This window comes from Oncorhynchus clarkii, chromosome 4, assembly GCF_045791955.1.
Source record: "Oncorhynchus clarkii lewisi isolate Uvic-CL-2024 chromosome 4, UVic_Ocla_1.0, whole genome shotgun sequence".
NCBI lineage: Eukaryota > Metazoa > Chordata > Actinopteri > Salmoniformes > Salmonidae > Oncorhynchus > Oncorhynchus clarkii.
In genome coordinates this window covers 90,133,911-90,158,808 of record NC_092150.1, presented here as the reverse complement: position 1 = coordinate 90,158,808, position 24,898 = coordinate 90,133,911, and the positions used below count along the sequence as shown (strand labels likewise).

Here is a 24,898-nt window from a genome sequence, read left to right as displayed (position 1 = left end):
TAGCTTCCAATACTCTACTCAGCAAACTGGATGTAGTCTATCACAGTGCCATCCGTTTATCACCAAAGCCCCATCTACTACCCACCACTGCGACCTGTATGCTCTCGTTGGTCCTCGCTACATATCCGTCGCCAAACCAACTGGCTCCAGGTCATCTATAAGTAAAGCCCTGCCTTATCTCAGCTCACTGGTAACCATAGCAACACCCACCCGTAGCACGCGCTCCAGCAGGTATATTTCATTGGTCATCCCCAAAGCCAACACTTACTTTGGCCACCTTTCCTTCCAGGTCTCCGCCGCCAATGACTGGAACGAATTGCAAAAATCTCTGATGCTGGAGACTCATATCGCCCTCTAATTTTAAGCATCAGCTGTCAGAGCAGCTTACCGATCACTATACCTGTACACAGCCAATCTGTAAATAGCACACCGACTACCTCATCCCCATATTATTACTTACCCTCTTGCTCTTTTGCACCCCATTATCTCTACTTGCACATCATCATCTGCACATCTATCACTCCCATATTAATGCTAAATTGTAATTATTTTCGCCTCTAGGGCCTATTTGTTGCCTACCTCCCTACTCTTCTACATTTTCACATACTGTACATAGATTTTTATATTTTTCTTTTCTGTTGTGTTATTGACTGTACGTTTGTTTATGTGTAACTCTGTGTTGTTGTTTTTTGTCGCACTGCTTTGCTTTATATTGGCCAGGTCGCAGTTGTAAATGAGAACTTGTTCTCAACTGGCCTACCTGGTTAAATAAAGGTGAAATAAAAAAAAAATATATATATATTTTTTTTTTAAATGCATAGTGTCACTGTAACGTTTGGTGGATGAGGCTAGTCCCCTTAGTTCCATTGAAGGGAAAATCTTAACATGACAGCATACAATTACATTGTAGACGATTCTGTGCTTCCAACTTTGTGGCAACAGTTTGGGGAAGGCCCATTCCTGTTTCAGCATGACAATGCCCCCATGCACAAAGCGAGGTCCATACAGAAATGGTTTGTCGAGATCAGTGTGGTAGAACTTGACTGGCCTGCACAGAGCCCTAACCTCAACCCCTTCGAAAACCTTTGGAAAGAATTGGAACGCGGACTGCGAGCCTGAAGGCCTAATCGCCCAAAATCAGTGCCTGACCTCACTAATGCTCTTGTTGCTGAACCGAAGCAAATACCCGCAGTTATGTCCTCAACATCTAGTGGAAAGCCTTCCCAGAAGAGTGGAGGCTGTTATAGCAGCAATGTTCCTACATCTAGGGGAAAGTCTTCCCAGAAGAGTGGAGGCTGTTATAGCAGCAATGTTCCAACATCTAGGGGAAAGTCTTCCCAGAAGAGTGGAGGCTGTTATAGCAGCAATGTTCCAACATCTAGTGGAAAGCCTTCCCAGAAGAGTGGAGGCTGTTATAGCAGCAATGTTCCAACATCTAGTGGAAAGCCTTCCCAGAAGAGAGGAGGCTGTTATAGCAGCAATGTTCCAACATCTAGTGGAAAGCCTTCCCAGAAGAGAGGAGGCTGTTATAGCAGCAATGTTCCAACATCTAGTGGAAAGCCTTCCCAGAAGAGTGGAGGCTGTTATGGCAGTAATGTTCCAACATCTAGGGGAAAGCCTTCCCAGAAGAGTGGAGGCTGTTATAGCAGCAATGTTCCAACATCTAGTGGAAAGCCTTCCCAGAAGAGTGGAGGCTGTTATAGCAGCAATGTTCCAACATCTAGTGGAAAGCCTTCCCAGAAGAGTGGAGGATGTTATAGCAGCAATGTTCCAACATCTAGTGGAAAGCCTTCCCAGAAGAGTGGAGGATGTTATAGCAGCAATGTTCCAACATCTAGTGGAAAGCCTTCCCAGAAGAGTGGAGGCTGTTATAGCAGCAATGTTCCAACATCTAGGGGAAAGCCTTCCCAGAAGAGTGGAGGCTGTTATAGCAGCTATGTCCTCAACATCTAGGGGAAAGTCTTCCCAGAAGAGTGGAGGCTGTTATAGCAGCCATGTTCCAACATCTAGGGGAAAGCCTTCCCAGAAGAGTGGAGGCTGTTATAGCAGCTATGTCCTCAACATCTAGGGGAAAGCCTTCCCAGAAGAGTGGAGGCTGTTATAGCAGCAATGTTCCAACATCTAGTGGAAAGCCTTCCCAGAAGAGTGGAGGCTGTTATAGCAGCAATGTTCCAACATCTAGTGGAAAGCCTTCCCAGAAGAGTGGAGGCTGTTATAGCAGCAATGTTCCTACATCTAGTGGAAAGCCTTCCCAGGAGAGTGGAGGCTGTTATAGCAGCTATGTCCTCAACATCTAGGGGAAAGCCTTCCCAGAAGAGTGGAGGCTGTTATAGCAGCTATGTCCTCAACATCTAGGGGAAAGCCTTCCCAGAAGAGTGGAGGCTGTTATAGCAGCTATGTCCTCAACATCTAGGGGAAAGCCTTACCAGAAGAGTGGAGGCTGTTATAGCAGCAATGTTCCAACATCTAGGGGAAAGCCTTCCCAGAAGAGTGGAGGCTGTTATAGCAGCAATGTTCCAACATCTAGGGGAAAGCCTTCCCTGAAGAGTGGAGGCTGTTATAGCAGCAATGTTCCTACATCTAGGGGAAAGTCTTCCCAGAAGAGTGGAGGCTGTTATAGCAGCTATGTCCTCAACATCTAGTGGAAAGCCTTCCCAGAAGAGTGGAGGCTGTTATAGCAGCAATGTTCCAACATCTAGGGGAAAGCCTTCCCAGAAGAGTGGAGGCTGTTATAGCAGCAATGTTCCTACATCTAGTGGAAAGCCTTCCCAGAAGAGTGGAGGCTGTTATAGCAGCAATGTTCCAACATCTAGTGGAAAGCCTTCCCAGAAGAGTGGAGGCTGTTATAGCAGCAATGTTCCAACATCTAGTGGAAAGCCTTCCCAGAAGAGTGGAGGCTGTTATAGCAGCAATGTTCCAACATCTAGGGGAAAGTCTTCCCAGAAGAGTGGAGGCTGTTATAGCAGCAATGTTCCAACATCTAGGGGAAAGTCTTCCCAGAAGAGTGGAGGCTGTTATAGCAGCAATGTCCTCAACATCTAGGGGAAAGTCTTCCCAGAAGAGTGGAGGCTGTTATAGCAGCAATGTTCCAACATCTAGGGGAAAGTCTTCCCAGAAGAGTGGAGGCTGTTATAGCAGCAATGTTCCAACATCTAGGGGAAAGTCTTCCCAGAAGAGTGGAGGCTGTTATAGCAGCAATGTTCCAACATCTAGTGGAAAGCCTTCCCAGAAGAGTGGAGGCTGTTATAGCAGCAATGTTCCAACATCTAGTGGAAAGCCTTCCCAGAAGAGAGGAGGCTGTTATAGCAGCAATGTTCCAACATCTAGTGGAAAGCCTTCCCAGAAGAGAGGAGGCTGTTATAGCAGCAATGTTCCAACATCTAGTGGAAAGCCTTCCCAGAAGAGTGGAGGCTGTTATGGCAGTAATGTTCCAACATCTAGGGGAAAGCCTTCCCAGAAGAGTGGAGGCTGTTATAGCAGCAATGTTCCAACATCTAGTGGAAAGCCTTCCCAGAAGAGTGGAGGCTGTTATAGCAGCAATGTTCCAACATCTAGTGGAAAGCCTTCCCAGAAGAGTGGAGGATGTTATAGCAGCAATGTTCCAACATCTAGTGGAAAGCCTTCCCAGAAGAGTGGAGGATGTTATAGCAGCAATGTTCCAACATCTAGTGGAAAGCCTTCCCAGAAGAGTGGAGGCTGTTATAGCAGCAATGTTCCAACATCTAGGGGAAAGCCTTCCCAGAAGAGTGGAGGCTGTTATAGCAGCTATGTCCTCAACATCTAGGGGAAAGTCTTCCCAGAAGAGTGGAGGCTGTTATAGCAGCCATGTTCCAACATCTAGGGGAAAGCCTTCCCAGAAGAGTGGAGGCTGTTATAGCAGCTATGTCCTCAACATCTAGGGGAAAGCCTTCCCAGAAGAGTGGAGGCTGTTATAGCAGCAATGTTCCAACATCTAGTGGAAAGCCTTCCCAGAAGAGTGGAGGCTGTTATAGCAGCAATGTTCCAACATCTAGTGGAAAGCCTTCCCAGAAGAGTGGAGGCTGTTATAGCAGCAATGTTCCTACATCTAGTGGAAAGCCTTCCCAGGAGAGTGGAGGCTGTTATAGCAGCTATGTCCTCAACATCTAGGGGAAAGCCTTCCCAGAAGAGTGGAGGCTGTTATAGCAGCTATGTCCTCAACATCTAGGGGAAAGCCTTCCCAGAAGAGTGGAGGCTGTTATAGCAGCTATGTCCTCAACATCTAGGGGAAAGCCTTACCAGAAGAGTGGAGGCTGTTATAGCAGCAATGTTCCAACATCTAGGGGAAAGCCTTCCCAGAAGAGTGGAGGCTGTTATAGCAGCAATGTTCCAACATCTAGGGGAAAGCCTTCCCTGAAGAGTGGAGGCTGTTATAGCAGCAATGTTCCTACATCTAGGGGAAAGTCTTCCCAGAAGAGTGGAGGCTGTTATAGCAGCTATGTCCTCAACATCTAGTGGAAAGCCTTCCCAGAAGAGTGGAGGCTGTTATAGCAGCAATGTTCCAACATCTAGGGGAAAGCCTTCCCAGAAGAGTGGAGGCTGTTATAGCAGCAATGTTCCTACATCTAGTGGAAAGCCTTCCCAGAAGAGTGGAGGCTGTTATAGCAGCAATGTTCCAACATCTAGTGGAAAGCCTTCCCAGAAGAGTGGAGGCTGTTATAGCAGCAATGTTCCAACATCTAGTGGAAAGCCTTCCCAGAAGAGTGGAGGCTGTTATAGCAGCAATGTTCCAACATCTAGGGGAAAGCCTTCCCAGAAGAGTGGAGGCTGTTATAGCAGCAATGTCCTCAACATCTAGGGGAAAGCCTTCCCAGTAGAGTGGAGGCTGTTATAGCAGCAATGTCCTCAACATCTAGGGGAAAGCCTTCCCAGTAGAGTGGAGGCTGTTATAGCACCAATGTTCCAACATCTAGTGGAAAGCCTTCCCAGAAGAGTGGAGGCTGTTATAGCAGCAATGTTCCAACATCTAGGGGAAAGCCTTCCCAGTAGAGTGGAGGCTGTTATAGCAGCAATGTCCTCAACATCTAGGGGAAAGCCTTCCCAGAAGAGTGGAGGCTGTTATAGCAGCAATGTTCCAACATCTAGTGGAAAGCCTTCCCAGAAGAGTGGAGGATGTTATAGCAGCAATGTTCCAACATCTAGTGGAAAGCCTTCCCAGAAGAGTGGAGGATGTTATAGCAGCAATGTCCTCAACATCTAGTGGAAAGCCTTCCCAGAAGAGTGGAGGCTGTTATAGCAGCAATGTTCCAACATCTAGTGGAAAGCCTTCCCAGAAGAGTGGAGGATGTTATAGCAGCAATGTCCTCAACATCTAGTGGAAAGCCTTCCCAGAAGAGTGGAGGCTGTTATAGCAGCAATGTTCCGACATCTAGGGGAAAGCCTTCCCAGTAGAGTGGAGGCTGTTATAGCAGCAATGTCCTCAACATCTAGGGGAAAGCCTTCCCAGAAGAGTGGAGGCTGTTATAGCAGCAATGTTCCAACATCTAGTGGAAAGCCTTCCCAGAAGAGTGGAGGATGTTATAGCAGCAATGTTCCAACATCTAGTGGAAAGCCTTCCCAGAAGAGTGGAGGATGTTATAGCAGCAATGTTCCAACATCTAGTGGAAAGCCTTCCCAGAAGAGTGGAGGCTGTTATAGCAGCAATGTTCCAACATCTAGGGGAAAGCCTTCCCAGAAGAGTGGAGGCTGTTATAGCAGCTATGTCCTCAACATCTAGGGGAAAGTCTTCCCAGAAGAGTGGAGGCTGTTATAGCAGCCATGTTCCAACATCTAGGGGAAAGCCTTCCCAGAAGAGTGGAGGCTGTTATAGCAGCTATGTCCTCAACATCTAGGGGAAAGCCTTCCCAGAAGAGTGGAGGCTGTTATAGCAGCAATGTTCCAACATCTAGTGGAAAGCCTTCCCAGAAGAGTGGAGGCTGTTATAGCAGCAATGTTCCAACATCTAGTGGAAAGCCTTCCCAGAAGAGTGGAGGCTGTTATAGCAGCAATGTTCCTACATCTAGTGGAAAGCCTTCCCAGGAGAGTGGAGGCTGTTATAGCAGCTATGTCCTCAACATCTAGGGGAAAGCCTTCCCAGAAGAGTGGAGGCTGTTATAGCAGCTATGCAACATCTAGGGGAAAGCCTTCCCAGAAGAGTGGAGGCTGTTATAGCAGCTATGTCCTCAACATCTAGGGGAAAGCAGAAGAGTGGAGGCTGTTATAGCAGCAAACATCTAGGGGAAAGCCTTCCCAGAAGAGTGGAGGCTGTTATAGCAGCAATGTTCCAACATCTAGGGGAAAGCCTTCCCTGAAGAGTGGAGGCTGTTATAGCAGCAATGTTCCTACATCTAGGGGAAAGTCTTCCCAGAAGAGTGGAGGCTGTTATAGCAGCTATGTCCTCAACATCTAGTGGAAAGCCTTCCCAGAAGAGTGGAGGCTGTTATAGCAGCAATGTTCCAACATCTAGGGGAAAGCCTTCCCAGAAGAGTGGAGGCTGTTATAGCAGCAATGTTCCAACATCTAGGGGAAAGCCTTCCCAGAAGAGTGGAGGCTGTTATAGCAGCTATGTCCTCAACATCTAGGGGAAAGCCTTCCCAGAAGAGTGGAGGCTGTTATAGCAGCAATGTTCCAACATCTAGGGGAAAGCCTTCCCAGAAGAGTGGAGGCTGTTATAGCAGCTATGTCCTCAACATCTAGGGGAAAGCCTTCCCAGAAGAGTGGAGGCTGTTATAGCAGCAATGTTCCAACATCTAGGGGAAAGCCTTCCCAGTAGAGTGGAGGCTGTTATAGCAGCAATGTCCTCAACATCTAGGGGAAAGCCTTCCCAGAAGAGTGGAGGCTGTTATAGCAGCAATGTTCCAACATCTAGTGGAAAGCCTTCCCAGAAGAGTGGAGGATGTTATAGCAGCAATGTTCCAACATCTAGTGGAAAGCCTTCCCAGAAGAGTGGAGGATGTTATAGCAGCAATGTCCTCAACATCTAGTGGAAAGCCTTCCCAGAAGAGTGGAGGCTGTTATAGCAGCAATGTTCCAACATCTAGTGGAAAGCCTTCCCAGAAGAGTGGAGGATGTTATAGCAGCAATGTCCTCAACATCTAGTGGAAAGCCTTCCCAGAAGAGTGGAGGCTGTTATAGCAGCAATGTTCCGACATCTAGGGGAAAGCCTTCCCAGTAGAGTGGAGGCTGTTATAGCAGCAATGTCCTCAACATCTAGGGGAAAGCCTTCCCAGAAGAGTGGAGGCTGTTATAGCAGCAATGTTCCAACATCTAGTGGAAAGCCTTCCCAGAAGAGTGGAGGATGTTATAGCAGCAATGTTCCAACATCTAGTGGAAAGCCTTCCCAGAAGAGTGGAGGATGTTATAGCAGCAATGTTCCAACATCTAGTGGAAAGCCTTCCCAGAAGAGTGGAGGCTGTTATAGCAGCAATGTTCCAACATCTAGGGGAAAGCCTTCCCAGAAGAGTGGAGGCTGTTATAGCAGCTATGTCCTCAACATCTAGGGGAAAGTCTTCCCAGAAGAGTGGAGGCTGTTATAGCAGCCATGTTCCAACATCTAGGGGAAAGCCTTCCCAGAAGAGTGGAGGCTGTTATAGCAGCTATGTCCTCAACATCTAGGGGAAAGCCTTCCCAGAAGAGTGGAGGCTGTTATAGCAGCAATGTTCCAACATCTAGTGGAAAGCCTTCCCAGAAGAGTGGAGGCTGTTATAGCAGCAATGTTCCAACATCTAGTGGAAAGCCTTCCCAGAAGAGTGGAGGCTGTTATAGCAGCAATGTTCCTACATCTAGTGGAAAGCCTTCCCAGGAGAGTGGAGGCTGTTATAGCAGCTATGTCCTCAACATCTAGGGGAAAGCCTTCCCAGAAGAGTGGAGGCTGTTATAGCAGCTATGTCCTCAACATCTAGGGGAAAGCCTTCCCAGAAGAGTGGAGGCTGTTATAGCAGCTATGTCCTCAACATCTAGGGGAAAGCCTTACCAGAAGAGTGGAGGCTGTTATAGCAGCAATGTTCCAACATCTAGGGGAAAGCCTTCCCAGAAGAGTGGAGGCTGTTATAGCAGCAATGTTCCAACATCTAGGGGAAAGCCTTCCCTGAAGAGTGGAGGCTGTTATAGCAGCAATGTTCCTACATCTAGGGGAAAGTCTTCCCAGAAGAGTGGAGGCTGTTATAGCAGCTATGTCCTCAACATCTAGTGGAAAGCCTTCCCAGAAGAGTGGAGGCTGTTATAGCAGCAATGTTCCAACATCTAGGGGAAAGCCTTCCCAGAAGAGTGGAGGCTGTTATAGCAGCAATGTTCCAACATCTAGGGGAAAGCCTTCCCAGAAGAGTGGAGGCTGTTATAGCAGCTATGTCCTCAACATCTAGGGGAAAGCCTTCCCAGAAGAGTGGAGGCTGTTATAGCAGCAATGTTCCAACATCTAGGGGAAAGCCTTCCCAGAAGAGTGGAGGCTGTTATAGCAGCTATGTCCTCAACATCTAGGGGAAAGCCTTCCCAGAAGAGTGGAGGCTGTTATAGCAGCAATGTTCCAACATCTAGTGGAAAGCCTTCCCAGAAGAGTGGAGACTGTTATAGCAGCAATGTTCCAACATCTAGTGGAAAGCCTTCACAGAAGAGTGGAGGCTGTTATAGCATCAAAGGGGGGACCAACTCCATATTAATGCCCATGGAATGAGATATTTGACGAGCAGGTGTCCACATACTTTTGGCCATGTACTGTATGTATAGGACTTAGTACATGTAAATATACAGTATGGCTATCTGTGTCCCTGTGTCTCCCCAACCTCCTCCAGGCTCCTCGTTGAAGACGTATAATGTGGAGGCATCATTTCCCCCGGAAGTGTGGCGTGCTCGCTGGCGTCGAGCCTGGTCACACGTCTGGTCGGGGTGCCACAGCTGCCGACAGTGGTAGCAGAACTCTGTGTCGCAGCCCTCACGCCCGCAGCTTAGCTTAGGACACTCAGCACAGCCATACGCTATCACTGCAAAGCTGGAGACAGAGAGGAGAACAGAACAGATAATTTAAGACATTATGTTACCTTGCTGAGGAGACACAGAGAGAATAGAATGTATACCAAATAGACAAGAAAACTTTGTCAATTTTTTTTAACGAGAAACGGTCATCCTATTGTGCCCAGAAGGTTGCTACAATATAGTCATGCATAGTCTCGAAAACATAAGACGGAAGCATGGACCTGTCAGACAGACACACACACAGAATTCTGTAGAAATTTTACTCAAAATGTCACTAAAACTAATTTTGTCACACACAGTGAAAACAGACACACACACACACACACACACACACACACACACACACACACACACACACACACACACACACACACACAGTCAGTCTCACACACAAAATAACACACACATTGAAAAACTGAATAGGCTCTAGTATTAAGCTCCTAAGAAGTCTAAGACCTTGTGGAATGTGTGTCTATTAGGAATATGAGTCACAGCTACGAATTCAAGGCTTATACAATTGCTGGATACTTGAAAGACTTCCTGCTCACTTCCTGCTCACTTCCTGGCCCAGTAATACCTCGTCAAATAAATACTGGAGGCCCATTGTGTCTTGTCTGTAAAATCAACATCGTCTGATATAGAACAGCCAACTGATGGGGGTTGGGGGCGGCACAAATAAAATAGGAAATTAATCACGAGGGGCCACAGTGCGTACCCACATCCACACCCACACATGCACTAAAGAGAATTGAAGCGCAAGGCTCAACTTCTCTGCTGTTTATGGTCCCGTATCTACCACGTTGTAACTGCGTGAAGGGACACTCGAGCACATGAGCAGATACTGTGTGAGAAGTCTTTGTATCATTTTATATTATATCATATTCGTCATAATATGAAAGTCACTTCGCTGAGAACTCCTTTACTCCTGTTACGTGACTCCCTGGATAGTGCTGACTGACTCTAATATTTTTAATGAACGTAATTATCAGATGGTGTACTTGTTCCAATGGCTCTATCTGCAGTCAGGCAGGCAGCCAGCCAGGCGCAGGGCACCTCCTGAGCTGGTACTATTGACTCCCTGAAATATGATGCTTCTGACTCTATAAACGAATCTGAATCAGTAGAATGAACTGAATGACTCGGTGTCTCTACCTGCAGTCGGGTGCTGGACACCAGCGCGTGTCCGGGTCGGCTGCCAGAAACCGTCTCAGCTGGTACTCTTCGAATCTCTCCAGCAGCGTCAGGTCATCCAGGATGGTCCGCACATCTTGCGGCGCAAACGCCTCGGGGCACTGCGGACAGGCGATGCCCACCCTGCTCTCTGAGATTTCAATCTTCAGGTACTGTCTCAGGCAGTCATAGCAGGCCCGGTGGGAACAGGAAGAGAGGCGAGGGAACCGGCATCGTGGTTGGCTGAGGAGGCATAAAGGACACTCCTCCAAGTGGTGATCATCCAATAGCTGGTCCTGGCTGGAAGAGGAGAGGGATAGGACACCTGTGGAAGAGCTGTTGGCTCCGCCACCGCAGCATTCCACCTCCACCGCAGCGCCAGGGTCGTCACCCGTCACCCCTGACGATGCCGCCTCGAAGTCGCCTTGCTCGATCCCGCCCTCTTCGGCTGTGATGTTCTGGTCCTGCCAGATGGACAGACAGAAAGGTTAGAAAAGTAGCATTAGTGTCCAGAGCTGCTTCGTCCCCAAAGTAATGTATGTGTTTTCACTTTTCACTTGATAAAACTCACAAAAGAATATATATCAGATGTTTTCTGTACTAACAACCATCATCGAGCTGAATGTCTCTCTACATCTTCATGTAGCTCATGAGCTTGGAAACAATGTTCTCTAGTTCTCCAGTGGATGAACCCATACCATGAAAGAAATCAGAGAGGAACCCATACCATGAGAGAAATCAGAGAGAAACCCATACCATGAGAGAAATCAGAGAGGAACCCCTACCATGAGAGAAATCAGAGAGGAACCCATACCATGAGAGAAATCAGAGAGGAGCCCCTAACATGAGAGAAATCAGAGAGGAACCCATACCATGAGAGAAATCAGAGAGGAACCCATACCATGAGAGAAATCAGAGAGGAACCCATACCATGAGAGAAACCTATACCATGAGAGAAATCAGAGAGGAACCCATACCATGAGAGAAATCAGAGAGGAACCCATACCATGAGAGAAATCAGAGAGGAACCCCTACCATGAGAGAAATCAGAGAGGAACCCCTACCATGAGAGAAATCAGAGAGGAACCCCTACCATGAGAGAAATCAGAGAGGAACCCATACCATGAGAGAAATCAGAGAGGAACCCATACCATGAGAGAAATCAGAGAGGAACCCCTACCATGAGAGAAATCAGAGAGGAACCCCTACCATGAGAGAAATCAGAGAGGAACCCCTACCATGAGAGAAATCAGAGAGGAACCCATACCATGAGAGAAATCAGAGAGGAATCCATACCATGAGAGAAATCAGAGAGGAACCCATACCATGAGAGAAATCAGAGAGGAGCCCCTAACATGAGAGAAATCAGAGAGGAGCCCCTAACATGAGGGAAATCAGAGAGGAACCCATACCATGAGAGAAATCAGAGAGGAACCCATACCATGAGAGAAATCAGAGAGGAACCCATACCATGAGAGAAACCCATACCATGAGAGAAATCAGAGAGGAACCCATACCATGAGAGAAATCAGAGAGGAACCCATACCATGAGAGAAATCAGAGAGGAACCCATACCATGAGAGAAAACCATACCATGAGAGAAATCAGAGAGGAACCCATACCATGAGAGAAATCAGAGAGGAACCCATACCATGAGAGAAATCGGAGAGGAACCCATACCATGAGAGAAATCAGAGAGGAACCCATACCATGAGAGAAATCAGAGAGGAACCCATACCATGAGAAAAATCAGAGAGGAACCCATACCATGAGAGAAATCAGAGAGGAACCCATACCATGAGAGAGAGAGGAATCCATACCATGAGAGAAATCAGAGAGGAACCCATACCATGAGAGAAATCGGAGAGGAACCCATACCATGAGAGAAAACCATACCATGAGAGAAATCAGAGAGGAACCCATACCATGAGAGAAATCGGAGAGGAACCCATACCATGAGAGAAATCAGAGAGGAACCCATACCATGAGAAAAATCAGAGAGGAACCCATACCATGAGAAAAATCAGAGAGGAACCCATACCATGAGAGAAATCAGAGAGGAATCCATACCATGAGAGAAATCAGAGAGGAACCCATACCATGAGAGAAATCGGAGAGGAACCCATACCATGAGAGAAATCAGAGAGGAACCCATACCATGAGAGAAATCAGAGAGGAACCCATACCATGAGAGAAATCAGAGAGGAATCCATACCATGAGAGAAATCAGAGAGGAACCCATACCATGAGAGAAATCGGAGAGGAACCCATACCATGAGAGAAATCAGAGAGGAACCCATACCATGAGAAAAATCAGAGAGGAACCCATACCATGAGAAAAATCAGAGAGGAACCCATACCATGAGAGAAATCAGAGAGGAATCCATACCATGAGAGAAATCAGAGAGGAACCCATACCATGAGAGAAATCAGAGAGGAATCCATACCATGAGAGAAATCAGAGAGGAACCCATACCATGAGAGAAATCAGAGAGGAACCCATACCATGAGAGAAATCAGAGAGGAACCCATACCATGAGAGAAATCAGAGAGGAACCCATACCATGAGAGAAATCAGAGAGGAACCCATACCGAAGTCTAAAACCTTGACATATGCAGTGCTTTCAGAGAGTATTTCCTCCACTGGACATTTAACTTTTTTGTGTGTTTCAAAGTTGGATAAAAATGGCTGTGTCATTTTTTTGTCAACGATCTACACCAAATACAATGTAACGTCAAAGTTGAAGAATAAAAAAAAATAAAAACTGCACCTGTACATAGCCCATCTGTAAATAGCCCATCCAACTACCTCATCCCCATAATGTTATGCTCCTTTGCACACCAGTATCTCTATGTGCACATTCATCTTCTGCACATCTATCACTCCAGTGTTTAATTGTTAAATTGTAATTATTTTGCCACCATTGCCTATTTATTGCCTTACCTCCCTTATCTCACCTCATTTGCACATACTGTATATATACTTTTTTTCCTATTGTGTTATTGACTGTAATGTTTGTTTATTCCATGTGTAACTAACTCTGTGTTGTTGTTTGTGTCGAACTGCTTTGCTTTATCTTGGCCAGATCGCAGTTGTAAATGAGAATTTGTTCTCAACTGGCCTACCTGGTTAAATAAAGGTGAAATAAAATAATCAATCCTGTCCAAACACTACAAGGCAGCGCTGAGGCATCGACTGATCAAATCAAGCTCCTCAAAGGGTAATTACTACCATTAAATCACAACGATATCATTCCACCACAGCTTCCAATATTGAAAAGGGTTTTGTCAATAGTAATTCTGTGTCTGTTAATTTAAATTTCCATTGATCGCTCTGTTAGCCGTCGTAAGGAACCCACTGTTGTTAGCTATTATGCTATTAATAGTTTTATATCAAGATATTGTTTTGCTACATGTGCTTGTCAGCATAGGGGTGTTAGTCAATAGTAATATTATGCAAAATTTACCTGAATTCTACTATTTGCTCAGTGACTTTGAATCCAATCAGGAAGTTTATCGTGGCTAGATTATCCAGTTCTATTGAGTGTTGTGTCACCATGGATACTCCTGCTGTTTTCAAATCTCACAGAGGGGTTTTACTGTTACATAGTAATATGCGAAGCCTGATGTCTAAACTGGACTTTCTGGGTGTCTGGGTGCTTGACACTTGCCCAGACGTTCTGGTTATCTCAGAGACCTGGTTTAATAATTTGATTATGGATAAGGACGTTGCCATTGCGGACTGAAAAATGTGTAATGTAAAAAACATAAGGGGGAGGGGTGGCTATTTACAGTGCCTTGCGAAAGTATTCGGCCCCCTTGAACTTTGCGAGCTTTTGCCACATTTCAGGCTTCAAACATAAAGATATAAAACTGTATTTTTTTGTGAAGAATCAACAACAAGTGGGACGCAATCATGAAGTGGAACGACATTTATTGGATATTTCAAACTTTTTTAACAAATCAAAAACTGAAAAATTGGGCGTGCAAAATTATTCAGCCCCTTTACTTTCAGTGCAGCAAACTCTCTCCAGAAGTTCAGTGAGGATCTCTGAATGATCCAATGTTGACCTAAATGACTAATGATGATAAATACAATCCACCTGTGTGTAATCAAGTCTCTGTATAAATGCACCTGCACTGTGATAGTCTCAGAGGTCCTTTAAAAGCGCAGAGAGCATCATGAAGAACAAGGAACACACCAGGCAGGTCCGAGATACTGTTGTGAAGAAGTTTAAAGCCGGATTTGGATACAAAAAGATTTCCCAAGCTTTAAACATCCCAAGGAGCACTGTGCAAGCGATAATATTGAAATGGAAGGAGTATCAGACCACTGCAAATCTACCAAGACCTGGCCGTCCCTCTAAACTTTCAGCTCATACAAGGAGAAGACTGATCAGAGATGCAGCCAAGAGGCCCATGATCACTCTGGATGAACTGCAGAGATCTACAGCTGAGGTGGGAGACTCTGTCCATAGGACAACAATCAGTTGCATATTGCACAAATCTGGCCTTTATGGAAAAGTGGCAAGAAGAAAGCCATTTCTTAAAAGATATCCATAAAAAGTGTTGTTTAAAGTTTGCCACAAGCCACCTGGGAGACACACCAAACATGTGGAAGAAGGTGCTCTGGTCAGATGAAACCAAAATGTAACTTTTTGGCAACAATGCAAAACATTATGTTTGGCGTAAAAGCAACACCCTGAACACACCATCCCCACTGTCAAACATGGTGGTGGCAGCATCATGGTTTGGGCCTGCTTTTCTTCAGCAGGGACAGGGAAGATGGTTAAAATTGATGGGAAGATGGATGGAGCCAACTACAGGACCATTCTGGAAGAAAACCTGATGGAGTCTGCAAAAGACCTGAGACTGGGACGGAGATTTGTCTTCCAACAAAACAATGATCCAAAACATAAAGCAAAATCTACAATGGAATGGTTCAAAAATAAACATATCCAGGTGTTAGAATGGCCAAGTCAAAGTCCAGACCTGAATCCAATCGAGAATCTGTGGAAAGAACTGAAAACTGCTGTTCACAAATGCTCTCCATCCAACCTCACTGAGCTCGAGCTGTTTTGCAAGGAGGAATGGGAAAAAAGTTCAGTCTCTCGATGTGCAAAACTGATAGGAGACATACCCCAAGCGATTTACAGCTGTAATCGCAGCAAAAGGTGGCGCTACAAAGTATTAACTTAAGGGGGCTGAATAATTTTGCACGCCCAATTTTTCAGTTTTTGATTTGTTAAAAAAGTTTGAAATATCCAATAAATGTCGTTCCACTTCATGATTGTGTCCCACTTGTTGTTGATTCTTCACAAAAAAATACAGTTTTATATCTTTATGTTTGAAGCCTGAAATGTGGCAAAAGGTCGCAAAGTTCAAGGGGGCCGAATACTTTCGCAAGGCACTGTATGTAAGATCTTCTCTTATGTTATCATGCTGTCTTAAAATGTGTGAGCTGTTGGTTTAACAAAAAAAGTGTCCATAAACCAAAATATGCATATATTTATTGCTGTGGTCTTCCCGAACCCCAGGCGCTCGGGCGAAGGCTGTTGGCATGATTTCTGATTATTTAAAATGATTTCTGGTATGTGAACTGGTTGTGCTTGGATATCTAAATCTAGACTGGTTTACACATGCCTCAAATCAGATTGAAGAATATCTGTCTTGTGTTCAACTTGACTCAGCTAATAGTGAAACCTACACAGATTACTGCAAAAAAAAAAAAATAGCAAACTCCTCGTTGATTGACTTTATCCTGATGAACCATCCCCATTAATATTTGGCTAGTGGTGTTTTTGCAAATTATATTCTCTTGTGTTTATCTACAAAGCCGTCATGTATAAACTTCCTATGTATCTATCATCATAAATTCAATTTAGACTGGGCCCAGATTCACAAAACACTTATTGTGCAAAAACTTAAGAAAAAAAAAACTAAAACACGAGCAATTACTCAACAATAGATTAAGATTTAATCAAATATCGTCTAGCGAATCTTCTTAAGATGTTTGTTGCTAGGCAACTGATTTAGCTAGCTATCTAGCTAGCAATGGCAATCATCCTTTACAGTGAAACACGAGCGCCGCTGGCTATGCTACCCTACCTACCCTTAGTATGTCAACACATTACTTTAGAGTGTGTGTGTGTGTGTGTGTGTTTGTCAAAAGGCAAAATCCTAGAGGAAAACCTGATTCAATCTGCTTTCCAACAGACACAGAGACACATTCACCTTTCAGCAGGGCAGTAACCTAAAGCACACGGCCAAATATACACTGGAGTTAATTACCATGACAACTTTGAATGACCCTGAATGTCTTAGCTACAGTTTCGACTTAAATTAGCTTGAAAATGTATGGTAAGACTTGAAAATGGCTTTCTAGCAATGTTCAACAACCAACTTCAATAAAAATAAAAAAAAAGAGTCATGGGCAAATATTGTACAATCCAGGTGTGTAAAGCTCAGAGACTTACCCAGAAAGACTCTCAGCTGTAATCACTCTTAGAGACTTACCCAGAAAGACTCACGGCTGTAATCACTCTTAGAGACTTACCCAGAAAGACTCAGAGCTGTAATCACTCTTAGAGACTTACCCAGAAAGACTCACGGCTCTTAGAGACTTACCCAGAAAGACTCACAGCTGTAATCACTCTTAGAGACTTACCCAGAAAGACTCACAGCTGTAATCACTCTTAGAGACTTACCCAGAAAGACTCACGGCTCTTAGAGACTTACCCCAGAAAGACTCACGGCTGTAATCACTCTTAGAGACTTACCCAGAAAGACTCACGGCTGTAATCACTCTTAGAGACTTACCCAGAAAGACTCTCAGCTGTAATCACTCTTAGAGACTTACCCAGAAAGACTCACAGCTGTAATCACTCTTAGAGACTTACCCAGAAAGACTCACGGCTGTAATCACTCTTAGAGACTTACCCAGAAAGACTCACGGCTCTTAGAGACTTACCCAGAAAGACTCACAGCTGTAATCACTCTTAGAGACTTACCCAGAAAGACTCACAGCTGTAATCACTCTTAGAGACTTACCCAGAAAGACTCACGGCTCTTAGAGACTTACCCCAGAAAGACTCACGGCTGTAATCACTCTTAGAGACTTACCCAGAAAGACTCTCAGCTGTAATCGCTCTTAGAGACTTACCCAGAAAGACTCACAGCTGTAATCACTCTTAGAGACTTACCCAGAAAGACTCACAGCTGTAATCACTCTTAGAGACTTACCCAGAAAGACTCACGGCTCTTAGAGACTTACCCAGAAAGACTCACAGCTGTAATCACTCTTAGAGACTTACCCAGAAAGACTCACAGCTGTAATCACTCTTAGAGACTTACCCAGAAAGACTCACGGCTCTTAGAGACTTACCCCAGAAAGACTCACAGCTGTAATCACTCTTAGAGACTTACCCAGAAAGACTCTCAGCTGTAATCGCTCTTAGAGACTTACCCAGAAAGACTCACAGCTGTAATCACTCTTAGAGACTTACCCAGAAAGACTCACAGCTGTAATCACTCTTAGAGACTTACCCAGAAAGACTCACAGCTGTAATCACTCTTAGAGACTTACCCAGAAAGACTCACAGCTGTAATCACTCTTAGAGACTTACCCAGAAAGACTCACAGCTGTAATCACTCTTAGAGACTTACCCAGAAAGACTCACAGCTGTAATCACACTTAAAGACTTACCCAGAAAGACTCTCAGCTGTAATCACTCTTAGAGACTTACCCAGAAAGACTCTCAGCTGTAATCACTCTTAGAGACTTACCCAGAAAGACTCTCAGCTGTAATCGCTCTTAGAGACTTACCCAGAAAGACTCACAGGTGTAATCACTCTTAGAGACTTACCCAGAAAGACCCACAGCTGTAATCACTCTTAGAGACTTACCCAGAAAGACCCACAGCTGTAATCACTCTTAGAGACTTACCCAGAAAGACCCACAGCTGTAATCACTCTTAGAGACTTACCCAGAAAGACCCACAGCTGTAATCACTGCAAAAGTTGATTCTGACATGTAGTGACTCAGGAGGGGTGAATACTAACCTAATCAAGATATATTAGTGTTTTATTTTTCATAAATGTTTAATAAATGTTAGAATTATATTTTGTGTAGATTGTTGACCAAAAAAGACAATTAAAAAACAATTTTAATTCCACTTTGTAACAACAACATTTGGAAAAAGTCAATTTGAATATTTTCTGAAGGAAATGTATATTTCATAAATATATTTACATATTTGATTTTTAAATTTATTTAAAAAGTTTTAGAACACCTACTCATTCAAGTTTCAAAAAAATGTTTTACTATTTTCTACATTATAGTAACCAAAAAAGTGTTAAACAAATAAATATATATAAATATATAATATATATATAAATATTCTTCCAACCCTTTGCCTTAATGAAAGCTTTGCACACTCTTGGCATTCTCTCAACCAGCTTCATGAGGTAGTCATACATTTCAATTAACAGGTGTGCCTTGTTAAAAGCTAATTTGTGGAATGTCTTTCCTTCTTAATGTGTTTGAGCCAATCAGTTGTGCTGTGACAAGGTAATGGTGGTATACAGAAGATAGCCCTATTTCGTAAAAGACCAAGTCCATATTATGGAAAGAACAGCTCAAATAAGCAAAGAGAAATGACAGTCCATCATTACTTTAAGACATGAAGGTCAGTCAATCCATCTGGAACATTTCAAAAACTTTGTACATTTCTTCAAGTGTAGTCACAAAAACTATCAAGTGCTATGATGAAACTGGCTCTCATGAGGACCACCACAGGAAAGGAAGACCCAGAGTTTCCTCTGCCTCAGAGTATAAGTTCATTAGTTACCAGCCTCAGAAATTGCAGCCCAAATAAATGCTTCAGAGTTCAAGTAACAGACACATTTCAACATCAACTGCTCAGAAGAGACTGTGTGAATCAGGCCTTCATGGTAGAATTGCTGCAACAATAAAAAACACTACTAAAGGACACAAATAAGAAGAGACTTGCTTGGGCCAAGAAACATGAGCAATGGACAATAGACCGGTGGAAATTTGTCCTTTGGTCTGGAGTCCAAATTGGGAGATTTTTGGTTCCAACCGCCGTGTCTTTGTGAGACGCAGTGTGGGTGAACGGATGATCTCCACATGTGTATTTCCACCGTGAAGCATGGAGGAGGTGGTGTGAAGGTGTGATGGTCTGGGGGTCCTTTGCTGGTGACACTGTCAGTGATTTATTTAGAAGTCAAGGCACACTTAACCAGCATGGCTACCACAGCATTCTGCAGTGATACACCATCCCATCTGGTTTGGGCTGGTTTGGGCTTAGTGGGACTATCATTTGTTTTTCAACACGACAATGACCCAACACACTTCCAGGCTGTGTAAGGGCTATTTGACCAAGAAGGAGAGTGATGGAGTGCTGCATCAGATGACCTGGCCTCCACAATCCCCCGACCTCAACCCAATTGAGATGGTTTGAGATGAGTCGGACCGCAGAGTGAAGGAAAAGCAGCCAACAAGTGATCAGCATATATGGGAAATCCTTCAATACTGTTGGAAAAAAACATTCCAGATGAAGCTGGTTGAGAGAATGCCAAGAGTGTACAAAGCTGTCATCAAGGCAAAGGGTGGCTATTTGAAGAAGCTCAAATATAAAATGTGTTATTTCATATTTCATAGTTTGATGTCTTCACTATTATTCTACAATGTAGAAACTGTAGAAAATAGTAGAAACTATGTAGAAAATAGTAGAAACTATGTAGAAAATATGTAGAAAATAGTAGAAACTATGTAGAAAATAGTAGAAACTATGTAGAAAATAGTAGAATCTATGTAGAAAATAGTAGAAACTATGTAGAAAATAGTAGAAACTATGTAGAAAATAGTAGAAAGAAAATAAAAACCTTTTAATCAATAGGTGTTTTACAGTCATATATTTAAATATATTTAAATGTTTTTGTTTAAAATATTTATGATCAATATATTCATATATGAATAATACATCTATTTGTAATTATAAACTGGGTGGTTCGAGCCTTGAATGCTGATTGGCTGAAATCCGTGGTATATCAGACAGTATACCACGGGTATAACGAAACGTTAATTTTCACTGCTCTAATTGTGTTGGTAACCAGTTTATAATAGCAATAAGGTACCTTGGGGGTTTGTGGTATATGGCCAATATACCACGGCTAAGGGCTGTGTCGTAGCACCCCGCATTGCGTCGTGCGTAAGAACAGCCCTTAGCCGTGGTATATTGGCCATTTACCACACCCTCTCGGGCCTTATTGCTTAAATATATGTGAGTACTTCATAGTTCATAATATATGGTGATATATATGCACAAGAAAAAAGGCACACACCACAAATTAAGACTCAAATGTATCGTTTCCCTTTGTGACCTCAGGAGGTCACAAATATATAATATATTTCAATTGACTGATTTCCTTTATGAAATGTAACTGAGTAAAATCATTGAAATTGTTGTGTTTATATTTTTTTTGTTCTGTATAAATTATATCAAAACACAAAAAAAATGACATTATCTCAGAGCTTTATTATCCAAAACAATTCTTACCTAGGTTAGTCTCAATGCATGTTGTTGTGGCAAGTTAAAAGATATTAGCTAACTCTGTAAAAACTCGTGCTTGCAGGCAGTTGAAGAAAATATCTTCTTTCTCGGTCACCCGCCAGGTGAAAAAACATGATTATATAATCGATATAAAATGTAATTAACCATGAGAAAGATTATTGTTGGAGCTGACAGCTGTTATTTTCCTTCACTTGAGGAAAACATTTAAAAAAATGCAACAGCTGCTCTGTCAGTTGGAGGCGGGGCCGGAGAGAGAGAGAGAGACACAGAGAGAGACAGAGAGCGAGAGAGCGAGAGAGCGAGAGAGAGAGACTGTGGCGTGTGTAAACAAGCATGTGTAGATGACGGGTAGAGCTCTGATGTGAGCTACTCTGTTTCTTGGCAACAAAATGCACAGGTTGATGTTTATTGGGATGAGTCTTGCCCTTGAGGCAGCACTGAGCGATTTCCGCTAGATGGGCCAGCTGCAAAGTCAAAATTGGTGTGTATCGTAAATATGCATGAAGTCTTTGCTTTTCGATCTTCATTTAAGGTTAGGGATAGCAGTGTGGTTAAGGTTAGGTTTAAAATAGGATTTTATGACTTTGTGGCCGAGCCAGCTAGTGACCACTCTGCAGAGCTGCCTCCAGAACAAGATTCACAACGAGAAACACCAACCTGCACAGAATGCAGGAGACACTTGACAACTGGCTAATTGAACAAACAGTCGGCAGGGCAGCAGGGGTTTGGGGGGGACGAGAAAACAAACACACAGAGGCTTTCAAATGAATGGAAACATACTGAGGCTATGAACTGACACAGCATCTTAATCCCTAAGTACTGTAGTGCACTGCGTTTGACCCGGAACCACTATATAGGTGTAACAGTATAACTTTAGACCGTCCCCTCGCCCATACCCGGGCGCGAACCAGGGACCCTCTGCACACATCAACAACAGTCACCCTCGAAGCATCATTACCCATCGCTCCACAAAAGCCGCGGCCCTTGCAGAGCAAGGGGAACTACTACTTCAAGGTCTCAGAGCAAGTGACGTCACCGATTGAAACGCTATTTAGCGCGCACCGCTAACTAAGCTAGCCGTTTCACATCCGTTACACAGGGACCCGGAACCACTATAAAGGGAATAGGGTGCCTTTTCCCCCATAGAGCTCTGGTCAAAAGTAGTGCACTATAAAGGGAATAGGGTGCCTTTTCCCCCATAGAGCTCTGGTCAAAAGTAGTGCACTATAAAGGGAATAGGGTGCCTTTTCCCCCATAGAGCTCTGGTCAAAAGTAGTGCACTATAAAGGGAATAGGGTGCCTTTTCCCCCATAGGGCTCTGGTCAAAAGTAGTGCACTATAAAGGGAATAGGGTGCCTTTTCCCCATAGGGCTCTGGTCAAAAGTAGTGCACTATAAAGGGAATAGGGTGCCTTTTCCCCCATAGGGCTCTGGTCAAAAGTAGTGCACTATAAAGGGAATAGGGTGCCTTTTCCCCCATAGAGCTCTGGTCAAAAGTAGTGCACTATAAAGGGAATAGGGTGCCTTTTCCCCCATAGGGCTCTGGTCAAAAGTAGTGCACTATAAAGGGAATAGGGTGCCTTTTCCCCATAGGGCTCTGGTCAAAAGTAGTGCACTATAAAGGGAATAGGGTGCCTTTTCCCCCATAGGGCTCTGGTCAAAAGTAGTGCACTATAAAGGGAATAGGGTGCCTTTTCCCCCATAGGGCTCTGGTCAAAAGTAGTGCACTATAAAGGGAATAGGGTGCCTTTTCCCCCATAGGGCTCTGGTCAAAAGTAGTGCACTATAAAGGGAATAGGGTGCCTTTTCCCCCATAGGGCTATGGTCAAAAGTAGTGCACTATAAAGGGAATAGGGTGCCTTTTCCCCCATAGGGCTCTGGTCAAAAGTAGTGCACTATAAAGGGAATAGGGTGCCTTTCCCCCATAGGGCTCTGGTCAAAAGTAGTGCACTATAAAGGGAATAGGGTGCCTTTTCCCCCATAGGGCTCTGGTCAAAAGTAGTGCACTATAAAGGGAATAGGGTGCCTTTTCCCCATAGGGCTCTGGTCAAAAGTAGTGCACTATAAAGGGAATAGGGTGCCTTTTCCCCCATAGGGCTCTGGTCAAAAGTAGTGCACTATAAAGGGAATAGGGTGCCTTTTCCCCCATAGGGCTCTGGTCAAAAGTAGTGCACTATAAAGGGAATAGGGTGCCTTTTCCCCCATAGGGCTCTGGTCAAAAGTAGTGCACTATAAAGGGAATAGGGTGCCTTTCCCCCATAGGGCTCTGGTCAAAAGTAGTGCACTATAAAGGGAATAGGGTGACTTTTCCCCCATAGGGCTCTGGTCAAAAGTAGTGCACTATAAAGGGAATAGGGTGCCTTTTCCCCCATAGAGCTCTGGTCAAAAGTAGTGCACTATAAAGGGAATAGGGTGCCTTTTCCCCCATAGGGCTCTGGTCAAAAGTAGTGCACTATAAAGGGAATAGGGTGCCTTTTCCCCCATAGGGCTCTGGTCAAAAGTAGTGCACTATAAAGGGAATAGGGTGCCTTTTCCCCCATAGGGCTCTGGTCAAAAGTAGTGCACTATAAAGGGAATAGGGTGCCTTTTCCCCCATAGGGCTCTGGTCAAAAGTAGTGCACTGTAAAGGGAATAAGCCTTTCTCACCTGGTCTGCATGTTCGCTGGGTGTGAGAGTGATGGAGACCTCCTCCTTGTTGTGGGCCCCAGCAGGCCTCTCAAGCCTGGGATCGGATTTAGGCTTCCGGCTGAAGAAGGAGAGGAAGCTGAGGGGATGAGTCTGTTGCTTGGGCCTCTTCATGATCTGGAGATTGGGATGGAGCGAGCAGGCAGGCAGCCAGGGCTAACCAGCATTAACAGATCAACAGGACACAGACCAAACGTGTGTGTGTGTGTGTGTGTGTGTTAGAGCCCCTTCACGGCTCAAAGTCTAGGAGAGGTAGCGCCACTGCAGTGAACGATGTCGACGATGGAGGAAAAGAGAGAGAGAGCGAGACTAACAGAGATAAATAATTGTCCGGATGTGAAGAGGTGATCCCTGTCGAGAGAACGAATCTCAAAATCTTCTTCTTCACTTGTTCCTCTCCTCTTTCCACCTCTTCCTCTTCCTTCTCTTCCTCTGTTGCTCCCTCGTTCTCAGTTAGTCTGGAACAGAGTGGCATTCATCCTTCTCTATACCAAGGGGAATGAGCGGCCCCTCGCCCTGCGGAAAGAAAAGAGATTAGCTACAATATTGCAAACTAACGCTCACTCACAGGCAACGACTTAAATGGCACCCTATTCCTTACACAATGCAGGACTCTAATCAAAAGTTGTGCACTATTTCGGGAACGGGGTGCCTTTTGGGATGCATGCAGCCACAGAGGAGAATACAAGGCCATGCTTCACAGTATACAGTATATATTAAAGAACACCGTTGTTCAGCGATCAGTGGGAAAATGGCACCCTTTAACCATTGGGCTCTGGTCAACAGTAGTGTTCTATATAGGGAATAGGGCTCTGGTCAACAGTAGTGTTCTATATAGGGAATAGGGCTCTGGTCAACAGTAGTGTTCTATATAGGGAATAGGGCCCTGGTCTAAAGTAGTGTTCTATATAGGGAATAGGGCTCTGGTCTAAAGTAGTGCTCTATATAGGGAATAGGGCTCTGGTCAACAGTAGTGTTCTATATAGGGAATAGGGCTCTGGTCAACAGTAGTGTTCTATATAGGGAATAGGGCTCTGGTCTAAAGTAGTGCTCTATATAGGGAATAGGGATCTGGTCTAAAGTAGTGCTCTATATAGGGAATAGGGCTCTGGTCAACAGTAGTGTTCTATATAGGGAATAGGGCTCTGGTCTAAAGTAGTGTTCTATATAGGGAATAGGGCTCTGGTCTAAAGTAGTGCGAATAGGGTGCCATTTGGGACTCACAGAGTCATAACTTTTAACAAGGCACACCTGTTAATTGAAATGCATTCCAGGTGACTACCTCATGAAGCTGGTTGAGAGAATGCAAAGAGTGTGCGAAGCTGTCATCAAGGCAAAGGGAGGCTACTTTGAAGAAATAAAAAAAAACAAATATATTTTCATTTGTTTAACACTTTTTTGGTTACTACATGATTCCATACGTGTTATTTCATAGTGTTGATGCCTTCAATATTATTCTACAATGTAGAAAATAGTAAAAATAAA

At 44.3% G+C, this 24,898-nt stretch overlaps 1 protein-coding gene across 2 annotated transcripts in view; it reads right to left on the bottom strand.

Moving 5' to 3' along the window:
• Nucleotides 1-24,898, bottom strand: part of LOC139407432 (E3 ubiquitin-protein ligase RNF19A) — a 58,194-nt gene that overhangs the window by 17,803 nt on the left and 15,493 nt on the right. Inside the window, exons 2-4 of one of the 2 annotated variants that reach the window (XM_071151217.1) lie at nt 23,375-23,929; nt 10,117-10,598; nt 8,775-8,980 (exon numbers count right to left, since the gene is read on the bottom strand). In XM_071151217.1, coding sequence (XP_071007318.1) covers nt 8,775-8,980; nt 10,117-10,598; nt 23,375-23,527 — 841 coding nt within the window. In that variant the 5' untranslated portion in view covers nt 23,528-23,929. Of the gene's footprint in view, nt 1-8,774; nt 8,981-10,116; nt 10,599-23,374; nt 23,930-24,898 lie in introns of those variants that run through there. The other variant, XM_071151218.1, reaches the window with a different exon arrangement.